This window comes from Salminus brasiliensis, chromosome 22 (assembly GCF_030463535.1).
Source record: "Salminus brasiliensis chromosome 22, fSalBra1.hap2, whole genome shotgun sequence".
Classification (NCBI taxonomy): domain Eukaryota; kingdom Metazoa; phylum Chordata; class Actinopteri; order Characiformes; family Bryconidae; genus Salminus; species Salminus brasiliensis.
The window spans coordinates 19,043,952-19,064,137 of record NC_132899.1 but is presented as its reverse complement, the minus strand read 5'-3'; the positions used below and the strand labels follow the sequence as shown (position 1 = coordinate 19,064,137).

Here is a 20,186-nt window from a genome sequence, read left to right as displayed (position 1 = left end):
ACGCCACCAGGGACTCAGATCTTGCAGTGCCAGACGTGTTCCCCTGCTTAAGCCAGTACATATCCGGCCGCGTCTGAAGTTTACTAGAGAGCATTTGGATGTTCTGGAAGAGTACTGGGAGAATGTCTTGTGGTCAGATGAAACCAAAGTAGAACTGTTTGGTATAAACACAACTCGTTGTGTTTGGAGGAGAGTGAATGCTGAGTTGCATCCAAAGAACACCATACCAACTGTGAAGCATGGGGGTGGCAACATCATGCTTTGGGGCTGTTTCTCTGCAAAGGGACTAAGACGACTGGTTCGTGTACATGAAAGAATGAATGGGGCCATGTATTGTGAGATTTTGAGTGCAAACCTCCTTCCATCAGCAAGGGCATTAAAGATGAAACGTGGCTGGGTCTTTCAGCATGACAATGATCCCAAGCACACTGCCAGGGCAACAAAGGAGTGGCTTTGTAAGAAGCATTTCAAGGTCCTGGAGTGGCCTAGCCAGTCTCCAGATCTCAACCCTATAGAAAATCTTTGGAGAGAGTTGAAAGTCTGTGTTGCCTGCCGACGGCCCCAAAACATCACTGCTCTAGAGGAGATCTGCATGGAGGAATGGGCCAACATACCAGCAACGGTGTGTGTCAACCTTGTGAAGACTTACAGAAAACGTTTGACCTCTGTCATTGCCAGCAAAGGATATATAACAAAGTATTGAGATTAACTTTTGTTATTGACCAAATACTTATTTTCCACCATTATTTGCAAATAAATTCTTTAAAAATCAGACAATGTGATTTTCTGAATTATTCTTTCTCATTTTGTCTCTCATAGTTGAGGTCTACCTATGATGTCAATTACAGGCCTCTCTCATCTTTTTAAGTGGGAGAACTTGCACAATTGGTGACTGACTAAATACTTTTTTCCCCACTGTATATGGGAATATATGGGAGTTTGCGGAGATTGGTCGGGATGGGACGGTAAGGGTATTGGTGTAGGTTAAAATCAGTAATTTTGTATGTTTTGTTTCTAAAAAAAACCTATGAAATAAAAAGTTGATTACAAGTCTATGACTAGGGTAAGGTAGGAACAGAATACACGTAACATCGTTAGCTTATTACGTAATCAGAATACAAAAAAAAATCAAAAGAAAAACAGTAACTATAATCACTTACTGTTACAGTACAAAAGTTAGATTACAGGTACATTTTAAAACAGGGTGATAACAAGCAGGATTACATTACAACCTGAAAAGGATCATGGTTTCTAATCCAGTGAGTGAGCATGTATTCATGAGATGCTGCTAAAGTTTGCCATAACTTTTCTTAGTTTTATTTGGATGCTGCACATGGCAAAAGTGGAGAATCCTGAGCCTGCCTTCCCTGATGTGCTATAAAAATGTTTTAACTAATGGGAATTTCAAAAGAACTTCATTTTTTAAAAGCGAAAAACAATAAAAACATTGTTCTCCAGTGTAAACCAGGCCTTCCAGCAATACATATTCTCTCTGCTGTAAAAGACTTGAATCCAGACTTGAATTTATAGAAACAGTTGAAGGTAAAAAAATCGCCACTGAATCCATGTAGACGAGCTAGCACTGCTGTATGATTAGCGGACTGTCTTTCTCTCTGTTGCTAAGCGAGTGTGCAGGTGTGTTTCTGTGATATTTTAGTACTACTAGTTTTAATCATAGTAACCTGTAAGCTAAATCTTTTATATCCTTGCCGACAAAGACACTTTCTCAAATACTTTTTTTTTTAGTTTCTTACATAATCAATAAAAGCCAGCAGCCCTTTACACTGCCCTGTTAGCCAAACCACCATACACTAGCAAACCAGACCTGTACCAGACCAGCATAAACCAGTTTAGACCATTTTAGGTGAAGATGGAATTCATGCTGGTCTAATTCATGCTGGTTTGTTTCAGCTGTATGTTTAAACATTTTATGATAAATATTATGATTAATACAGGAGCGGTACCTGTGGGCATGTAATTGTGGGCATCTTTAATAACAGGTTGACTGATATGAATGTTTTGTGTTGACTCTCTGTTGCTAAAAAGCTAGTTAGGCTTCAGATCCACCAGGAAAAAGTGGATAAGAAGATGACTGAATGAATGAACTATATGAATTATCTCTTAGAAATCTCATATAGTTTATGAACCAGCATTGACCTTAAATGCATCATTGTTCTGGTAGTCCTGTAGAGCTTTGGACAATCTGAAGCCAGGCAGCATTCATCAGCAATCAGACAGAGGTCACGCCCTCTGGCTCATTACCCCTCCTGGACTTGTGAGTGTAAACACTCATAGCGTACTCTGATGAGAGTCTGTCTCATATCCTGGGCTGTAACATCGCTCCCCTGACCGTTCTAATCTCGTGACAGTGTGTTCTCTCGGAGAGCCAATATTTATTATTGTTATATCAGTCCTTGCTCTGCTTGGTGGAATCCTCTTGTGAATGCAAGCTCCTGGCCAAATCAAACACTCGCTTATGCTTTGGGTCACTTCCCTACAGTGTGTCGGAGTCTCAGTGTGTTTGTGTGCTTTTGCGTTTCACTGACGAAAGAGTGACAGAAGGTTGCTGGCTCTGAGCCTGGCACACTGAGTGCCGCTTAGCTTTGAGTGGTACTTTGTTGCGTATCTGCTTGACTCCTTTGTGAAGACTCAAAATAGATGACCTTGTACACTGAGAGTGTGCTCAGAGGGGCTCCCCTCTAGTATCTGTGGCATCATGCTGAGTGAGTCATTTCGTTAGTGAATTGGAAGAGGGAACTATATTTTGCTGGACAGAGACGACGCGACCGTACATCCTCCTAATGAAAGCACTGACCTGCTGCACAGTTTGGAGAACCAAGGCTACTCACAAACAGCTCCACATGATGTCCCGTCCTCTGTAGGGACTGCTGTGACAGGCAGCATCATGCCCTTAATCTGTTAGGTGACATTCGGGCCCAAACCACAACTTCAAACCTCAGCAAGGTTAAGGAACAGGTTAGGCTAAGTTGACTAGATGTTACTTGCAGTTTTTATGTGATCTGTCTTTGAGAATAAATCCTGCCACAGACCTGAACTCAAATGAGGTTCTGAATAGCTGGATATGTTTATTTTTTATTTAAAAAAAAGCTCCAGCTCTTCTTGAAGCCCATTTTAAACCACAAGCATTGACTCTGCAATGCCAGATACAAACTAAAGTGCAAGAGAAGCCCGGCAAGCATTCGTCAGCCAGCAAATGTCTTGGTTGATTGGGAGATCAGTATACATGTGCCCCTCTTACAAATGAGAACATAAACCTGGAAGAAACAGTGAATGAGCAGGTGTCTCAATACTTCTGTCCATATAGTGTACTTGTTTACTAGTGTAAGCCTTGGGAGCACCATTATGCCAAATTAAACTTTGAAACATTTATTTACTGTTTTTAAGGGACTGGTTTTGCAGATACAGTCCCAGAAAAACTGGTGAAATGTTCAGCTCTGTCAATGCTGTCCATTCAGATTTGTGTGACATGCTGCTCAGACTGCTGAAATGCCAGTGCTTTTATCACAATTAACAGTTACATAAATTAATAAAAGTAATTTTAAGTAACAGTAGTAACAGTAACAGCAGTTACCCTGCTGAAAAATCAAGTGAAGAATTGTTTTTGTTGGAGGCTCGTTTCAGAGGGCCTAAGCTGGTCTTTAATGAGCAAGCTGGACAACCGGCTGGACTGGATGAAAATGTACTATTTACATTAGCCTAATAGTTCAACACACCCCAGAGCAGTAGTGGCTAAATCCAGTCACTCTCAATGAGATTTAAGCTTTAAAAATCCAATCTTTCATTGAAGAAAATTTATTCTGAGAAACAAAACTCATCAGAAAATTTAATAATCAAAGATTTAACGCATCCACATGTACCACAATTATTGCCATATGTTTAGGACTTTGTACAACCTCTCTTTTCCAATAAAACAGAACTTCATCCCATAGTATCTTGTAAGGTCAGAGAAAGCAAAGCAGGGGAAGTGAGACCATTCCTCTTTACAGAATCTCTCCAGATGATCTAGGGTCCTCTTTAACTACAACAGGTTTTCTAAGGGGTTTAGGTTAGGACACTAAGATGGCCATGACAGAAGCTTGATTTTGTGTTGTGGAAACCTAAATCTTTACCAAGGGTGCCAATAATGGTGGAGTTGACAATATGTCAGTGAATATCAGTGGGGTTTACTTGTTACTTCTACTTACTATATTTCAACAGGAAACTCACTACAAAATAGAGTACTTTAAAATACTAAATTTATAACTGGTCTATTTTTTTAATCAGACAATTTATTGAGGCATCTAATCAAGCACTCAAATGTTACCTAATCGGAAACCTATGAACCCTTTGGCTTGTGTCAAAGGCAAATGAAGCTGGGCTTCACGGGGCTGTAATCTGATGGAAATGTAAATTGATTCCGATATAATCTTCATGAAATTCATTTAACTGTTAAATGTGATAAACGCACTGGCATTTCAGCAGTCTGAGCAGCATGTTACACAAATCTGAATGGATGGCATCGGCAGAGCTGAACATTCCACCAGTTTTTCTGGGACTGTATCTGCGCAACCAGTCCCTTAAAACCAGTAAATAAATGTTTCAATTTCAAAGTTTAATTTGGCATAATGGTGCTGCCAAGGCTTACACTAGAACAACTAAACAAGTACGCTAAATGGACAAAAGTATTGAGACACCTGCTCATTCACTGTTTCTTCCAAAATGGATAATACCAAGGGTATTAAAAAAAGAGTTTATCCTGCTTTTACTGGAGTAACTGTCTCTACTGTCCAAAAAAGAAAAACACTGGGGGCACATGGGTATCTACTGTAGTTAGCATGTCATGGCTTAGGAGTGTCAAGTAGGCCTAAGTTGTACTGAAGTTAAACTAAAATGACATTACTTGGTCATATAGGCTATTTATTGACTGGTCTTGCTAAATGAGTAGATGTTTATGAATTATTGCAAATTAACATACTGTAGTTGTATGGTTTCAGAGGTATTTCCAAACACACTGTCCTAAAAACAAGGCCTACCTGAGACACCCTAGCAACAGCATCCTAACTACGATGAATTCATGTGTGTTCCCAGTGTCCCAGGCACCCTAGCATTCATTTTAAATGTTTTTAAGATGATGATCAGTACACATTCAACCAGGTGTGTCCCAACTTTTGACAAGTACGGAACAGAGTGTTATTTTTTGAGAATGACTGCTCTGTGTGGCATTATTGCTCGGAAACTGAACCTCTTAGAACTTGCGCATGTTAGTAACTGGAGGGCTGAAGTCCAAGGTGCAGTGTCTCTTGCCTCCATTAGGAACAGCAGTGGTACGTGTAGCCCCAGTATTTTATAACCTTAATATTAAATGTACTTTAGGTGAATACATTTACTAGACATTGAGTTATATAAATGATGGGACAAATGTATTTATGCTGCTCTTGCAGAAATTTGTTTTTCGGTGTGGTACCAGGAACAATCTGCAGAACTGTTCTGAGTAAACTGTAGAGACTGGTGTGAAGGAAACCCAAGATCAGAGATTGGCAGTTCTAGAAATACTCAAACCAGCCCTCAGTGCCACCCTCCAAACCACTGAGATCTTACTTTCCCCCACGTTCTCATGGTTGATGGTTGATGAACATTACCTGAAGCTGCTGGTCCATATCTTCATGATTTTATGCACTGCACAGCTTCCACGTGATCGGCTAGTTAGATAATTTCCTGAATGAGTAGATGTGCAGGTCTTACTAATGAACTGCCCTGAAAGCGTATAACATCTATCCCAACTGCATTATTTATCTTTAGAGCAGAGATGAGTCATGAATGAACAGTGTTTGTAGTCCTTGTTCTCACTTGTATGATTGATTTGGCATTGCGGTAAAATGGAGTGCCATATGTTATAGTGCTATTTCAAGGGGAGAGAGTGGCCTTTAGAGATGTGTCAGAATCCAACTGCACTGCTATCCCTCCATGTGCTAGAGGGCAGCATGGTGTTACATTGTGCGTACCGCATGCCTCATTAACTCTGAGACCACATTATCCCCCCCCCCCCTCCTCCTCCTCCATGCTCCTGCAAGTACCAGACAGAGCCTCAGTCACTCTCTGTAACTGCTGGAATATCTGTGGAATATTTCATGGAATCCTGAAACTATTTAGAAACATTTAGTTACTGGTGACAGACACACTCACACACGATTGCACACAGTCTAAAGCAATTAACACTAACACAGTCAATATTGGTTTACAGTTAGCACAGTCCCAAGGGCTTTGCTCTGCGGTGACACAGAGGTGGCAGCTATGGGAAGACTCTGGGAACACAGCAGCAGAGAGTACAGAAATATGACACCATGGCTCAAACTAATTAGTGAAAATCCTACACTGGGACAAGAAACTCACAGAATTCAGGAGCACTGTGGCACACAGGTCATTGTACGTGGAGCCATTCGAATGATCTTGGGCTGCAGTAGGTAAAATATCACTGAGGAGGATCTGGTAGAAGAAAGATTTGCATCAGCAGATGCTCTGGATGGACATGAGGTAAAGTGTAGCGCTCAGCCAAAGTCAAAACTGCATGTGATTCTCCTTGACATTCCATGAACCTTAGAACATTGTGTTCATGAGGCATTTCCTCACTGTCAGTCAAAGCCCACTACTTCTGCACCCTGTGTGACTGGCGGTCAGTGTGCAGCTCTGAGCCAAGTAGTTTACTTTGCTAACTTTATGCGTATCTATGTGGTCACAACATTAATATGTGGTTATAACATGAAGAAAAAAGTGCTGAAAATGTATAATTGGATCTTTGTTTAGGCTGACTGAAATGGGGAACAGGCTGCCAGATGTTGGCAGAGTTGTTTATTTATGGCCAATGGTTTCCATGTGGTTGGTAGCCATGTGGCCGATAGCCGTGTGTATACAACAGATTATGGACTGAAGAGACTGTCTACCATGAAGCGCTGGGAACTTCATGTCCACAGCATGTGTCTAAATGTGAGGAGTTTAGGAGGAGCTCCATTGTGTTTGAGTGTGGTCGAGGTGGAAAGGGGACAGTGCTAAAATAAGCAGAGACCCACTTGTTTAAGGCACTCGTTGACTGGAATACGGATTTTAACGGAACAATGGTACTCCATGCCTAACCTTGAAAGCATGACATCATGACATCCCTCGTCTAGACCGTACCAGCATTTAACTTTGGCAGCTTTACCAGATGGTTCTACACCAGTACAAACATTGGATGGACTAAGCAGAGCAGCTTGGCCTTGTTTACGAAGTTGCTTCAGGTTTCTTCCCGCAGAATCTGTTTTTCCTATCAGCAAATACAACTCCCAATCTTACTTGGCTTGTCAACCTTAATTGAGAGAGTGAGAGAGTATCTGTGTTTCAGTCTGTCTGAGCTTGGGTGATTCACCCGACAGAAAGAGAGTCAGTCGGGAGAGGGGGGGGAAAGAAAAAAAAAAAAAAGGTCAGAGTGTGACCTTACATAACCTTAATCCAAACTATCAAGCTTTGCTTTTGCATTGACATCCTCACATCATATTAACATGGGCTTAACTGACTGACATCTCATCAAGCAAAGACCTCTCAGTTCAGTGCAATACAAGCCACATTAGTGCCAAGTCAGGCACTCTCTATTTCTTGCCTGGTTAAAAACGTGCTGAATGCGCCACTCAGAAACTATTCCAAAGTCTTCCATCTCGTTGCTGATCGGGCCGTTCTGGTCAGTGTTATTAGAACTGCTTGGCTTCACTTTTCAACTCTGGCATTTGCCAGTGCACTTTAAAAAAAATAACGATAGCATCTTGCCCGCTCTTATATATATATATACACTCTCTATCTGCATTACTTTCTATATAGCCTAGCTTTTTGCACCATCTCATCTTTTTTCAGGGGCTGAAACCAATAATTAATGTCTGTCTGACAGCCTCCAGATGTGATTTTCAAAGCCACAGAAGAATGTTACTCTTTAAGAGGTCTGGAACCCGCCAAACAATTTTAAACTGGAGCAAATAAGTCCCTCCTTTAAAACTGCGTTTGATCTGGTGTTAACAGATGACCTTTGCTCCCTAATGGGAAGACATGCTGGGCCTAAACTCTGATACTCTCACAAAACAAGTGGAATCACATATGTACACTCTTAAAAGTAAAGGTGCTACAAAGAGTTCAAAAAGTGATGTCATAGAAGAATCATGTTTGTAAAAAAGATGTGTGTGTGTGTATGTGTGTGTGAAGGACCTTAAAGAAGTGGATGTAAAAGTTCTTTACCAGTTTAATGGTTCTTCTATGCAATCGCTCAAAGAACCCATTTTTTTAAGTAATGCAAAAGAAGAAAAAGAACCGAACCAGACACTGCTGATGCTCTGTGCCTTTTGCTCTAGAAGCTATTATCTGCCGGCATTCCACAACTATGCCTCATCTCAGTCGGCTAGGTGCCTTTCCTCAAAATCTGATTTCGAGGCCTTTGAGCTTTATTTACCAACACAGACACTGTGTAATTCAATAAAGGCAACCGGACTCTATTACCGCCCCTCAAACACGCATCCCAGGTGATTCATACAGATGAGGGGAACAAGGTCATGGTTGGACCTGAATATTTTGCTCCTCTGGAGAGTGCTACAATGCTATAATGTCTACTAGTGGTGTAATTTAGTTGATTTGAGCCAGTTCTCTTGGGTTCCCTGATAGGGAGAAAAAAAAGAAGAATCCTGGCATCCTTAGCTAAGCTTGGTTCCATTGATTGCTTTGAGGTCTCTCTGACACCCCCAAATGAGTATTCTGGCTTTTGCTCTGACCTTTTCAAAGGTTCATGCTTTCTCATTAATTGAGATGCTGCTTTGGCACATTTGCAAAGACTTTATATACCTGATGATGGAGGGCAGGATGGAGTGCACAAATCCGAGCTGGCTGATCATCACAGCCAGTCAGTTTCTTGTGCTGACACACTCTCGTTCTCTTCATGAACCAGTGTAGCGTGGCCAAGATAGCACGAGATGGGCACTGAAATGAGCAAACTGCCCGATTATGTGTGGAATTGAAGGACCTCGGTCATGCTTTGCTAAGTATCACTGAGCTACGAGACAGGAAATGCTTATTATCCTCCTGTCCTGTGTGGAGCATTAATAGCAAACTGTATGCAAATATAACTGCAGGAAATAAATATGCCAAGCGAATCAATTGTTTGCAGAAACAAACAAATGACTGTCTCTTTCCTCTACCGTCTCCCACCTGCAGTAAATGTCAGTAGGAGGAGGAAAGCAATAGTGCAAGTGTGGTACAATCAGATCAGTTAGTGGCGGAAAGGTCATTTTTATTCGTTCACATCACTGCACGAGAGTCTCCTGAGACATGCATCATAAATGCTGTCAAATGTTATACATTTAAATATATTAGATATATAATAATTGTTTTCTTTTAAAAAGTAATAAGCCATAAAAAGATTTGCATGCTTTACCATGGTTAAAAAGTTATGACAATGAAGTAAAAACCCTAATGGACACAAAACACACGATACAACACCAACATTGAGTGAATAATTGAATGTATCCTTAATTATGATGCCAGGAACAAGCAATGTAGTTCATTAACAGTAGGCAGCAGTTGCCAAGCAACAGATCAGTTTTTAATAACATGGTGCATTAATTCAATTCAGCTGATGCATGCAGTCCCAACGTGGCTCGGCCAATCTGATTTTAAAGCTGGAACTGCTAGTTTTATACCAGAAAATTGTAACGCTTGGACACATAGCTGGGATGCAAATGAAGAGTTTAATGAAGAGTTCAAACATCAAGGGGAGGCTTCCATCCAAAAATAGGATTGGTACGGGTACAACTATACATGAAACCACCCAGGCAACAAACGTTGAGGGCATTGAGTCAAAAACCAGGCAGGAGTCCAAAAAACACAGAAGAAAAGGAAAAAACAGACCAAGGCTCAGAACTGATACGAAGTGGCAATAGCTTGTATGGAACAGGGAAACAGTCCAGGCTTTGAACAGGAAGATGAGATGGGCGGTAACATGTGAGTAAGAGAGGTGGAACTGGTGATCAGTACTTCAGGGAAGCGGAATGCTGAATTGGAGGGACCGACTAGGGGAGAGACAGATATGCAGCCTGTAAAAATAGTCTGTATTTGTTTTTTTGTTTTTTTAAGTATAATAACACATTTAACAAATACCATGTTCAAGCAGTTAATTCTCGGTACACCTTTCACAATGGCGGCTGCCAAATATCTTACAAAGTAAGTGTTTTTTTTTTAAATGCTACCATCCTTCGCCTGGCACTGGCCTATTATCACGCCTTTTTGGACATCGGTTAAAACGCCCATGACGACTGCTTTGCACTCTGCTACAACTGACTGGTGTGCTCGCTTAGTCATACATGCAACAAAACTCTTGGGTCACGTGGCATCTGTGACATCCTGGGCCAATCCCAGGTGGTCATAATGTTCTAATATGACAGTGGATGGGATAACAGTGGGGCTCCACGGGTCACTGGTGCCAGAGAAGAACGATGACTCCGGCAGGTGGTACTAAGTAAGCAACATGCCACTGTGGACCAGTTAACCTCCATAACTAACACCTTGCGTCTCCTAATACAGTGCATGCCACCACGTCTCGCTAGTGTCGTCTGAGCCGAAGGTGATTATTCCCACTAACAGGGAGGTGGACATAATATTCTGATATGACTGTAGATTTTATATGTAAAATATATAGTATATTATGTATTTCTGTTCACAAAAATATATTCTGATGAAACACATCAGTTGGTCTTATCCTCAAAAGGGGGTGGTGTTGAAGGAAGGTGTAGGGTTGTCACGTCATGACTGGTGGGGTGGGCACACATACCTGTCATTCATTTATAGCAAGCGTGAGGGAAACACGTTCATTTCCGGCGTACCTTCTCACAATGCTTGCCCCCCACACCCCCCTCCACCTATCGTCTTATTTTCTCTCTCTCTCTCTCTTTCTCTCTCTCTCTCTCTCTCTCTACCTCCCACCCTCATTTCCCCTCCCACTCTGTGTACTCTGTGAGCTGCTCACTCTCTCTCTTTCCCCTTCTCCCTCCCCTCCTTCTCTCCCTCTCTCTCGCTCTACCCCTCACAGGCACACACTCTGTCAGTAGAAGAGAGGATTTCAAAATCCAGCTGTAGCTCAAAGTGCTCGTCTCCCAAGGCATATCCAGCTAAGATGAGTTTGGCTTTTTTTCCCCATTTACCGTCTCTTTCATGTTTACGACTCCTTTTGAACACGAAATGCTGTGCTGAGATCTGCCATCAGGACCTGTGAGGGAGTAGGTGATGTGCTGAAGAAGAGCAGAAGTTTTTCCACAACAGCTGAAGCACCTGCCTGTGACTCATTTGAACACAGGAGCTCAGACTGCGCATTCTGACACAATGACCATGTTCCTCTAGTCGTCATTTGGTTGGTGTATGTTATGTGTGTGGGTGTCTGTGTGTCTATGTGCGTGCGTGTGTGTTTGTGAGCGTTTGCCTCAACTGGAATCAAACACTTGGGATGTTTCAAATGGAATTCCGTGACTTTGGAATAACTACCGGGAGAAGTATCATGAGTTAGATCAGTGTGCGCCGGCCGGGCACATTATAAATGCTAAACCACTCTTTGCTGAAAGCCACGCAGTCTGTGGGAATTCAAGAAGGTAAGAATTATTATTATTATTATTATTATTAGACTAAAATGACATTTTTATTTGGACTTTTTGAATCGATTGTCTGAAATACTCTGCAACACTGTCTTTGCACTTGTTAAGATAAGGGGACTGTGTTAATTAAAGGGGCAAATAGACTGGTCTGTCATATCTGATGCTCCATAATGCTAATGACATAATGACGCTGGTCACTCTGAGTTAATTAGCTTGGTGACTTTGGTCTAAAAAGGTGTCTGACAAGCTCTGAAGAACATTGTCCTGTGGTTCCACCCCCATTTCAAAGAGTTTTCCAGTTTTATGTGCGGAACCAGTTTCTGTTTGAAACTATTTAAGAATACCTCCTCTATTACTGAAATGGAAATCAACCACGGCTAAATGGAAAAGTTGACTTTTGAAACTTTCCGAAACACCCTGAGCAGCACCCTTTTATCTCTTACCCAGTTATCCTCTATTTGTGTGTGTTTGTCTGGTTGCTATGTAGAGATGACCACCGTGTCAGTGGAGTCCCTGGTGGCAAAGGTGGATAGGATTCTCAACGCCACCGAGACTCCGGTGGAGGCATCTGCTGAGGATATGGCCGCTACCTTCACCATCGGCACGATCCTGTCTGTCATGTGCCTCGTGGGCGTGTCAGGAAATATCTACACCCTGGTGGTCATGTGCCACTCCATGCGCGCAGCTGCTTCTATGTACATATACATTGTCAACCTGGCAATGGCTGACCTGCTCTACCTGCTCACCATTCCCTTTGTGGTGTGCACCCACTTCTTAAAGGGCTGGTACTTTGGTGATGTAGGATGCAGGACTCTCATCAGTATGGACTTTCTCACCATGCACGCCAGCATTTTCACCTTGACTGTGATGAGCACAGAGCGATACTTTGCAGTTCTCAAGCCTCTGGACACAGTCAAGCGCTCCAAGAGCTACCGCAAGGCCATTGCTCTCCTGGTGTGGACAGCCTCATTGATTCTAACCCTTCCCATGATCATTGACGTAGAGCTCAAGACGGAAAACTCCAAGTCAATGTGTCAGACCACGCTGAGCCCTCTGTCTTACAAGATTTACATCTCCTCGCTTTTCTGCACCAGCATCGTCGCCCCGGGGGTCATAATCGGCTACCTTTACATCTGCCTGGCACGTGCCTACTGGATCTCGCAGACTGAGACTTTCAAGCACACTCAGAAGCTGCCTAACCACAAAGTTCTGTACCTCATCTTCACGATCGTTCTCCTCTTCTGGGCCTGCTTTCTGCCCTTCTGGATCTGGCAGCTCCTGGGCCAGTTCAAGCCAGAGATGGTCCTGTCCACCAAGGCCAGGCGTAACATCAACTACCTTACCACCTGCCTGACCTACAGCAACAGCTGCATCAATCCATTCCTCTATACCCTTCTCACCAAAAACTACAAGGAGTACCTGCGGAAGAGGCAGAGGACCTGGATGGCTGGGAGCTATTTCAACCGAAGAAACCGCTTCCAGCGCTCGCCTCGGCGCTCCTTGTCCTCCAGCAGCCAGCAGTGTACGGAGAGCTTCATGCTCACACACACGTCACGCACCAACAACAGCAGTTTGTGAGGTAGGTTCCTGTCTTCCTGTTTTCCACAGACGTGCCATCCCCGGAGTGTGGTCTCCCAGACAGACTGGGTTTTGAGTAATGTCCAGACAGCCAGTACGAATTAACCCAAATTTTCTTTGGTTTCCACTCACATTTACAAGAACGTACCTGGTTTGATTCTATCTATGGGCAAGCTGTTTCAGTTTTGTGGTTTGCGCATCTGTTTCTACATCAGCTTGCAGCAGAGATGAGCTGCAGCTGAGATGTGAGGACCTTGTACGCCTGAAGCACACATTTTTCTTTTATTATTTTTTTTTTTTTCATTTTTCAGTCTACAGCTTTCTGCAAACTGATTTGGTTCTCAAGGCTTTGTTATGAGTAGAAAAGGAAGATCTGCGGTTTGATGGGGGGAAAAAATGTGGTGAATGAAAAAGTGATAAAAAGACATGAGGGCGGGTAAAAGGGAGAGATGGGAGTTCTGAATATCTGCCGGAAATACAAAAAAATGACCACCACCTCAAATGGAGCGGCGTGTCCCTAGATAACCTCTAGGAAACTGCATGCGATGTTAAGCAATGTTCATAGGGACATGGACATGTCTTACTTTCCAAAAAAAGATGTCTTTCTTAGATCTTTCTTAGCAGAGCACCAGGGTGGTCACATTTATTTTTCATGGATCATTTTTTTCTTCTCTACTGGAGGCCTAGGAGTGTCATTTATACATGTCTTAATTCACTACGCTGATCATTAAAAAAAGAAAAAAAAAGGGAAAGAAATGAGAAAAATGTTAATATTAATTATAGCTGCTCTTCAGAGTTCTCGGTGCCAAATGAAACCCCATCCAGATAAGCTGGATGAGACTCAACAACTAAGAAGCCAGATGTCGAAAGTAGAGAGATTATCATGGTCTGATGAAGTCTCTAACAGGACTGCAAATTGAATGATTATGAAAATACAGGAACAAAAGAGCGGAAAAAGAACAGGCCGTGGAATGTAATAATTATGTCAGACATCAAAAACTTTGGCCAAAAAACAACAAACTTCTTCCCACATTATAAATGTGGAACAACATCCCTTGCTAATCCTAGAATTTCTTTAAGCTTCAAAAATGACAAAAATATGCTTGTGTGAGTAAATGTTCTTTGTTAGAAGTTCTGAGGGAGTGTGTTATTCATGACAACAGCTAGATTCAGATAGAACAGAGCACAAAACAGTATATTCCCATTAAAATTGATTAGAATGCTTTATATGACCACAAGAACTTAGCACGATTACCTTGTGGTTAAAAAAAATGTGATTCTATTTGTATGCATGGTATCCATACAATATCCACTCATTTTCTCATTCCTCACCAAAATCTATAGACAACTGGATAATACACTGGTTTATTGCCTTTATTGTAGCTTCTCACTTGTATTTTTGTCATTTTGTTTTATTTAACAATTAATATATTTATAATAGATGACAGCATACAACATACTGTACCACATGTTTATTTCATGTGGTTTTAAAACAGGCTGTTTAATGCAGTTTCCCTTATTTATGAACAGACTGTAAAATATTAAGGTGCTTACAGTGGGTGATCTGAACATAAATAATGGTGCAGATCGAATCAGTTACACTTTGTTAGACACTAAAATGGAACAATTCCAGCACACAATGAATAAATAACACTCCACACTATTTCTTTTCTTTTTACTTTTGCCTCCACTTTCTATTAAAATTAAATTTTCCTTCAAAGCAAAGTCAGAATATGTCCAGCTTAACAAACACAAGCCATGCAGACTGTAGATCGTAAATGAAAGGATGCAAAGAAGTGTAAAATTAAAAATGGCACAAAGTCAACTTTTGTCATTTTTGTGGAGCCTGGGAGAGGAAACCACTCAGCAGAATACAGGATTAAAAAATGAGCAGCACTGTAGACCCTCCTACGCTGTTGTGCATCTGACAACCTGGCTGTGGTAGAGCACATGGCCAGCGTTTAGGAAGTCCAGGAGTACTGCCAGGAGATTGACCCCTGCCCCTAGCAATCTAAATATAACTAGCCCTCTGCAGCAGCCCTGCCATGCAAATGCACAAGCATTTCAGCAACCATTTTTTATTTTTATTGTGGCCAATAAAGCAAAACTGAATCTTTGTCTTTCTGAAAAGTGTCTGATTAATGCTTTTTAATGGACATATCTTAAAAATATTGTTAACTGTGTTGTTTGTGAGCATTGACAACTTTAGTATTGATGTGAGCACTGAAAGGAAGCATTAGTAGGGCTTCATTTTCTTTGGACTAAATTGCTGATTATTAACAAATCAGTGCACATACAACTAATGCAAGCCAGTCCAACCTCTACCTCAACAGAGGTGAATGGTTCCACACTCAGGACATTATAAATGGGAATTTGGTACCTGGATCCAGTTTGAATGGCAGCTCAAGATGAGTTTTTAATAGCTATTAATATTTCTACCCCTTACTTAGTTCAAAACTCGCAAAGGTCACCATTTTTAATGGAAGCATAATGTATTCTTTTACCTAACATGTCTCTTGCATGTTATCAACTGTAACTTTGAACAAAGTTAATTTGCATAAATATTACACGTTTTAATCTTCCCCTTCATACCGAAAGGGAAAAGATCCTTGTTCCTTGTGCAAGAATTTTCCTGTAAATTGCTCTGAAGGTTTTCCATTCACCTTGAAGTACCTACTGATTAACATTAAACAGCGTACTGAGGAAAATCCGAGACCTGAAACAGGTACTGAGGCCTTAAGCAGGTTCACATAGATAGTGAAATTGACACTTTCTTCTACCCCTTTAATGTTCCAGGCTTATTAAATCCTAAAGGTTATGTTTCAGTAACTATATGGAAAGCAATGCAGTGGGTTATGAGTTATTCTTATTTAGACATGAGCAATGGAAGGCTAAACGCGCGGGCTGGTCTAAGAAATGTAAGAGGTTAGCCAGTTGTGCAAGTTGTCCAGCCCTGCACAAATTCTTGTGTAAGGCCCTGCTGATCACAAACTACTCTGTTACTTCAGGTAATTGTGACCTGGAATTTTTTTTTTTTTTTGGAATTAGGGCTCGTCATAGATCACACACCAATTCGTTCAGTCTTTCATACAGTGGCAATTCTGTTTTGGATCCCTTTAGGACCCAGATCAATAGAGCTCACAGCACCCGTGGCTTCTCTCTGATGCTCTTTAGCCCTGTTTGAGAAACCTCTGGCAGTACAATTGCAGGATGATGAACTGTTATGACTTTTGTAACCCAAAAAAATTCGGAGGATGTCCTGTGGTGTATATTTCCATCAGCTTCCCTGAGAAATGGGAGCAGAATCGCAGACTGTTGCTTAGTAATGAGTAATTGGTGCGTGGGCACATAAGGTCTTCCAGTAGTGCTTCTATAATTCAGAATGACAATGAAGAGCACTGATAAAGAATGTGTAGGAGACTTGCAGACAGAAGTTCCCCAAGCCTAATATTTATGAGATAAGAAGAGGTGGCGTGGAAGAGTTAGGAAGTGTTGTGTGGTAAGTACAATGGACTTAGGGAGCAGAGATCAGGCTAGAATAAATTAGAAGCCATCTTGCAGTTGAAAGGAAGTGGAAAGGAAGTGGAAACCTGTAGCGATGCAAAACTTTGACACTTTAAATATGTACCATAGATAAAGATCCAGGAGATATGTAAGTCAAAAGAACACATTATGCTTCCATTACTAGGGATATAATTTAACGCTGATCTTTATCAGTTTCGCCTCGAGCTAAGTGAATAGTGAAAATTTAACAGCATTTAAAAGCTAATTCTGTGCTGCCATTCAAACGGTTTTAGATATAAATTTACATTTTATATTTCCCAAGCATGAAAGTAATTACCTTCATTAGGTCGAGATTTGACTGACGTCTGTTCATCTGTATGTGCATTCATTGTTATTAGCTGGAAGTCAGCATTTAAAGCAATTCGATTCCCATGACTCCTGCAGTATAAAAGAATAAAAAACTGAAATCTAAATAATTCTCTCTATAACGATGTGTATGCTCATAACAGCGCAATTACAAGCTAGAATATTTTACCATTAATCAAACAATTTACAGAGAGATGGTTAATATAAATAGTGGGAACATCTAAAGTTCCTACATGAGCCTCTACATGATTGCTATAAGAATCTTGTAGCACTTCATATCATACAGAATATTAAATATGCTAGAAATCTTGTTGCAAGGAGTATGCTCTTGAAAATAAAGGTACCAAAAGGGTTCCTTGGTGCAATGCCATTGAAGAATCACTTATGATTCATCTCAATAGGTATTTAAGGATGATAATTGTTGTAAATGAGATGGTTGAGTGTGAAAAAACATATTAAAGTTTAAACCAGGTGAAGATTTTTCCTAAGACCATACTCCCACACCAAAAGTCTTTAAGGAACTGTTATTTTTTCTTTAGAGTGTACCTGTGTGACTTTGTATCTTGCAAGAGTCTGTTGCTGGCGTAACAGCCAGGAATGTTCGAAATGAAACACATAGCTGGTACACAGAGGACCTGTTAACCAGGGCAGTCCGCTGACTGACCTGGGACAGCTGGCTGAGTTTATGGGGCTCTGTCTCTCTGTTCGCACACTCCCTCGTAATGACTTCCCCAGTGACCCTGGACCTACACGTTAAGCTTCTTCATCTTGTCCACTTGCACCCCACAATGGTACATTTATAGGTATTGAGTATTAATTAGCCTGTGGCTAGATTGACTGGGCCAAGACTGCGAGATATAGATCAGTGTATACAGGAGTATGGATTTACTTCGCTCTTGTTTTACGCATGATTAATCTGCTAGGTTTTGTCCTTGAAGTCGGTGGTGATGGTAGTTTATTCCCACGTGAGAAAGTGACACCCCCCCCCATATCACCTTTTTACACCCAGCATACTTATATTGTATCTCCCCATCCCCCAGGGCAGTAGAACACTGCAGGCACTCAAGGTCAAGCTGTCCTAGCAAGCTGACACCCTCATCACTCACATAGCACCCATTTTTAATGCACATCTCTGCTATAATGGCACTATAAACTCATCATTACAACACAGCCCGCCCCCAGCTCTGCATCCGGGACAGTGCAGTTTCTTATGGTCAAAATAATCAACTTTGTCCCGGGACATTTCACCAACACTCCACTTCCAGTCGCTGGAGACGGTTTTGTTATGCAAGTGGTGGGAAAGCCTGAGAAAGTGAAAATCTTTGCTTCTCTACTAATTTTAGAGGAAGATGTCCCCAGAAAGGCTGTTTCATCTCTTGATGTTTTTGGTACTGAGTCAATTTATGAAAAATAAAGGTGCCAGAAAGGGTTCTTAGGAGCAATGCCATGGAAGAAGCAATCTTGGTTTCTTAAAAAACTTGTGAAACCATCATTCTGTTAAAAAGTCAAATAGGAAAAACAGTTGGTGAATGTGATTGGTCTACGTCATTTCTCAAAACAACCATTTTTGGCACTTTTAAAAATAAGTATAGTAATTTACCAAGATATGCTGTCTACCAGCTCATGCTAACCTCACCATTTGAGAGAGAGAGAGTGTGTCAAACAGATAATGACAGATTACAAATAACTGGTTTTCTTTCTGGTGTTTCTTTTGTACTTTCTCAAGAGGATACAAGCATAAGCAGCACATCAAGATGTTCAACACTCAGAGTAGTGTGTTCTACAAGACAACATGTATTGTGTAACAATGAACATATCATTTGTCTTCCAAAGATACAATGTTCCACAAGAAAAACTGGAAACTACTACAGAGGGGAAGCTGTAGATCATAAAACCCCAGATTCTTCAAGAGAGGACCTGTCAGTAATTTGCAAAAGTATATGGGATATAGCGGCACTAAGATGTGCGATTGGCACGCACTCACTAGCTGGGTAGTATTTTATTGCTGAGTGTACAAGCCACTTAAGGAGCATGTTGTACTTGTTAGCTCAGAGATGCTCCTCGCATCGTGACCGAGGTTTGGGGAGGGAGGATGAACGAACGCAGAGCTTAGAGAGCATCACAACAGCAATCAATATCTGCTGATCAAGGCAGTATCTACTGAGCAAGATGTCTGAAAGTGTCATAGCACTTGGATACTGAAACAGACACTGAAAAATACCACCACTGTCATACACAAATCTTGTATCTCCAAAGCGTTGGGTAATAAAAAATGCTATATTGTAGATATAGAGAAAAAGGAACATAACACATTTGTATGTTCGAGTATGTGGCTATGAGAACAGGCTGCTATCTTTTTTAGACCTGAATTTGTCAGTCTTAGTCTTAGACCCAGGTTATCTGCCGATGTGGTCGCAGTGGATGAGGCAGGTAAAGACTGCTTATAATTAATCACTAGCATGTGGCTGCATACTAATGTGCTGAGGTGATCGATATTATCTAAGCATGAGGAGCACAGTCCTAAACAGGCAATCAAGATTTTGTTTGAACTTGTGCTTAACCAGGAATGCTGCCAGAATGCTGTCTGTGTTCAGGCCCGGGTTAAAGTTTAATTTTTGTTTTTCATTACAGATTGCTTAATGTTTTTACATTCGTAGGCTGGAAGTATTTGATGTCCATATCTTGGGATTTGAACATTATTCCCAAATGCTTAAAGCAAGGACATATGCAAAAGCCTGGGCACCACTAGTCAAACTGCATATTTTGTTGATTTTTAAAATAACAATCCCAGGACCCACTGGTGAGTCCAAACGATAATGTCACACTTCTACTTCTTAACTGCTTTACCCCTTAATGCAGAAAGGCGTAATTACAGGGACTTCTGTACAAACTGGTGGAGCTATTCTTAATAATAATAACACTTTCAGGCTTTTTAGGGGTTAAGCATCACTAGCATTATAGTCATTGTAGATACAGAATAATAAGGGTGTAATATAAGTGAAATATTAAGGTGTTACCAAATCCAAAGTTATATTTTTTATATGATGTTCAAAAATAACATCAAATAAGCATGACATATGGAATATTCTGAGG

At 41.1% G+C, this 20,186-nt stretch overlaps 1 protein-coding gene across 2 annotated transcripts in view; it reads left to right on the top strand.

Moving 5' to 3' along the window:
• Positions 1-11,118: 11,118 nt before the first annotated feature.
• The window catches only part of LOC140543674 (urotensin-2 receptor), a 137,476-nt gene continuing 128,408 nt past the window's right edge, over positions 11,119-20,186 (top strand). For both annotated transcript variants that reach the window (XM_072666803.1, XM_072666802.1), the window contains exons 1-2: positions 11,119-11,642; positions 12,133-13,224. In XM_072666803.1, coding sequence (XP_072522904.1) covers positions 11,591-11,642; positions 12,133-13,223 — 1,143 coding nt within the window. In that variant the 5' untranslated portion in view covers positions 11,119-11,590 and the 3' untranslated portion in view covers position 13,224. The remainder of the gene's footprint in view (positions 11,643-12,132; positions 13,225-20,186) is intronic.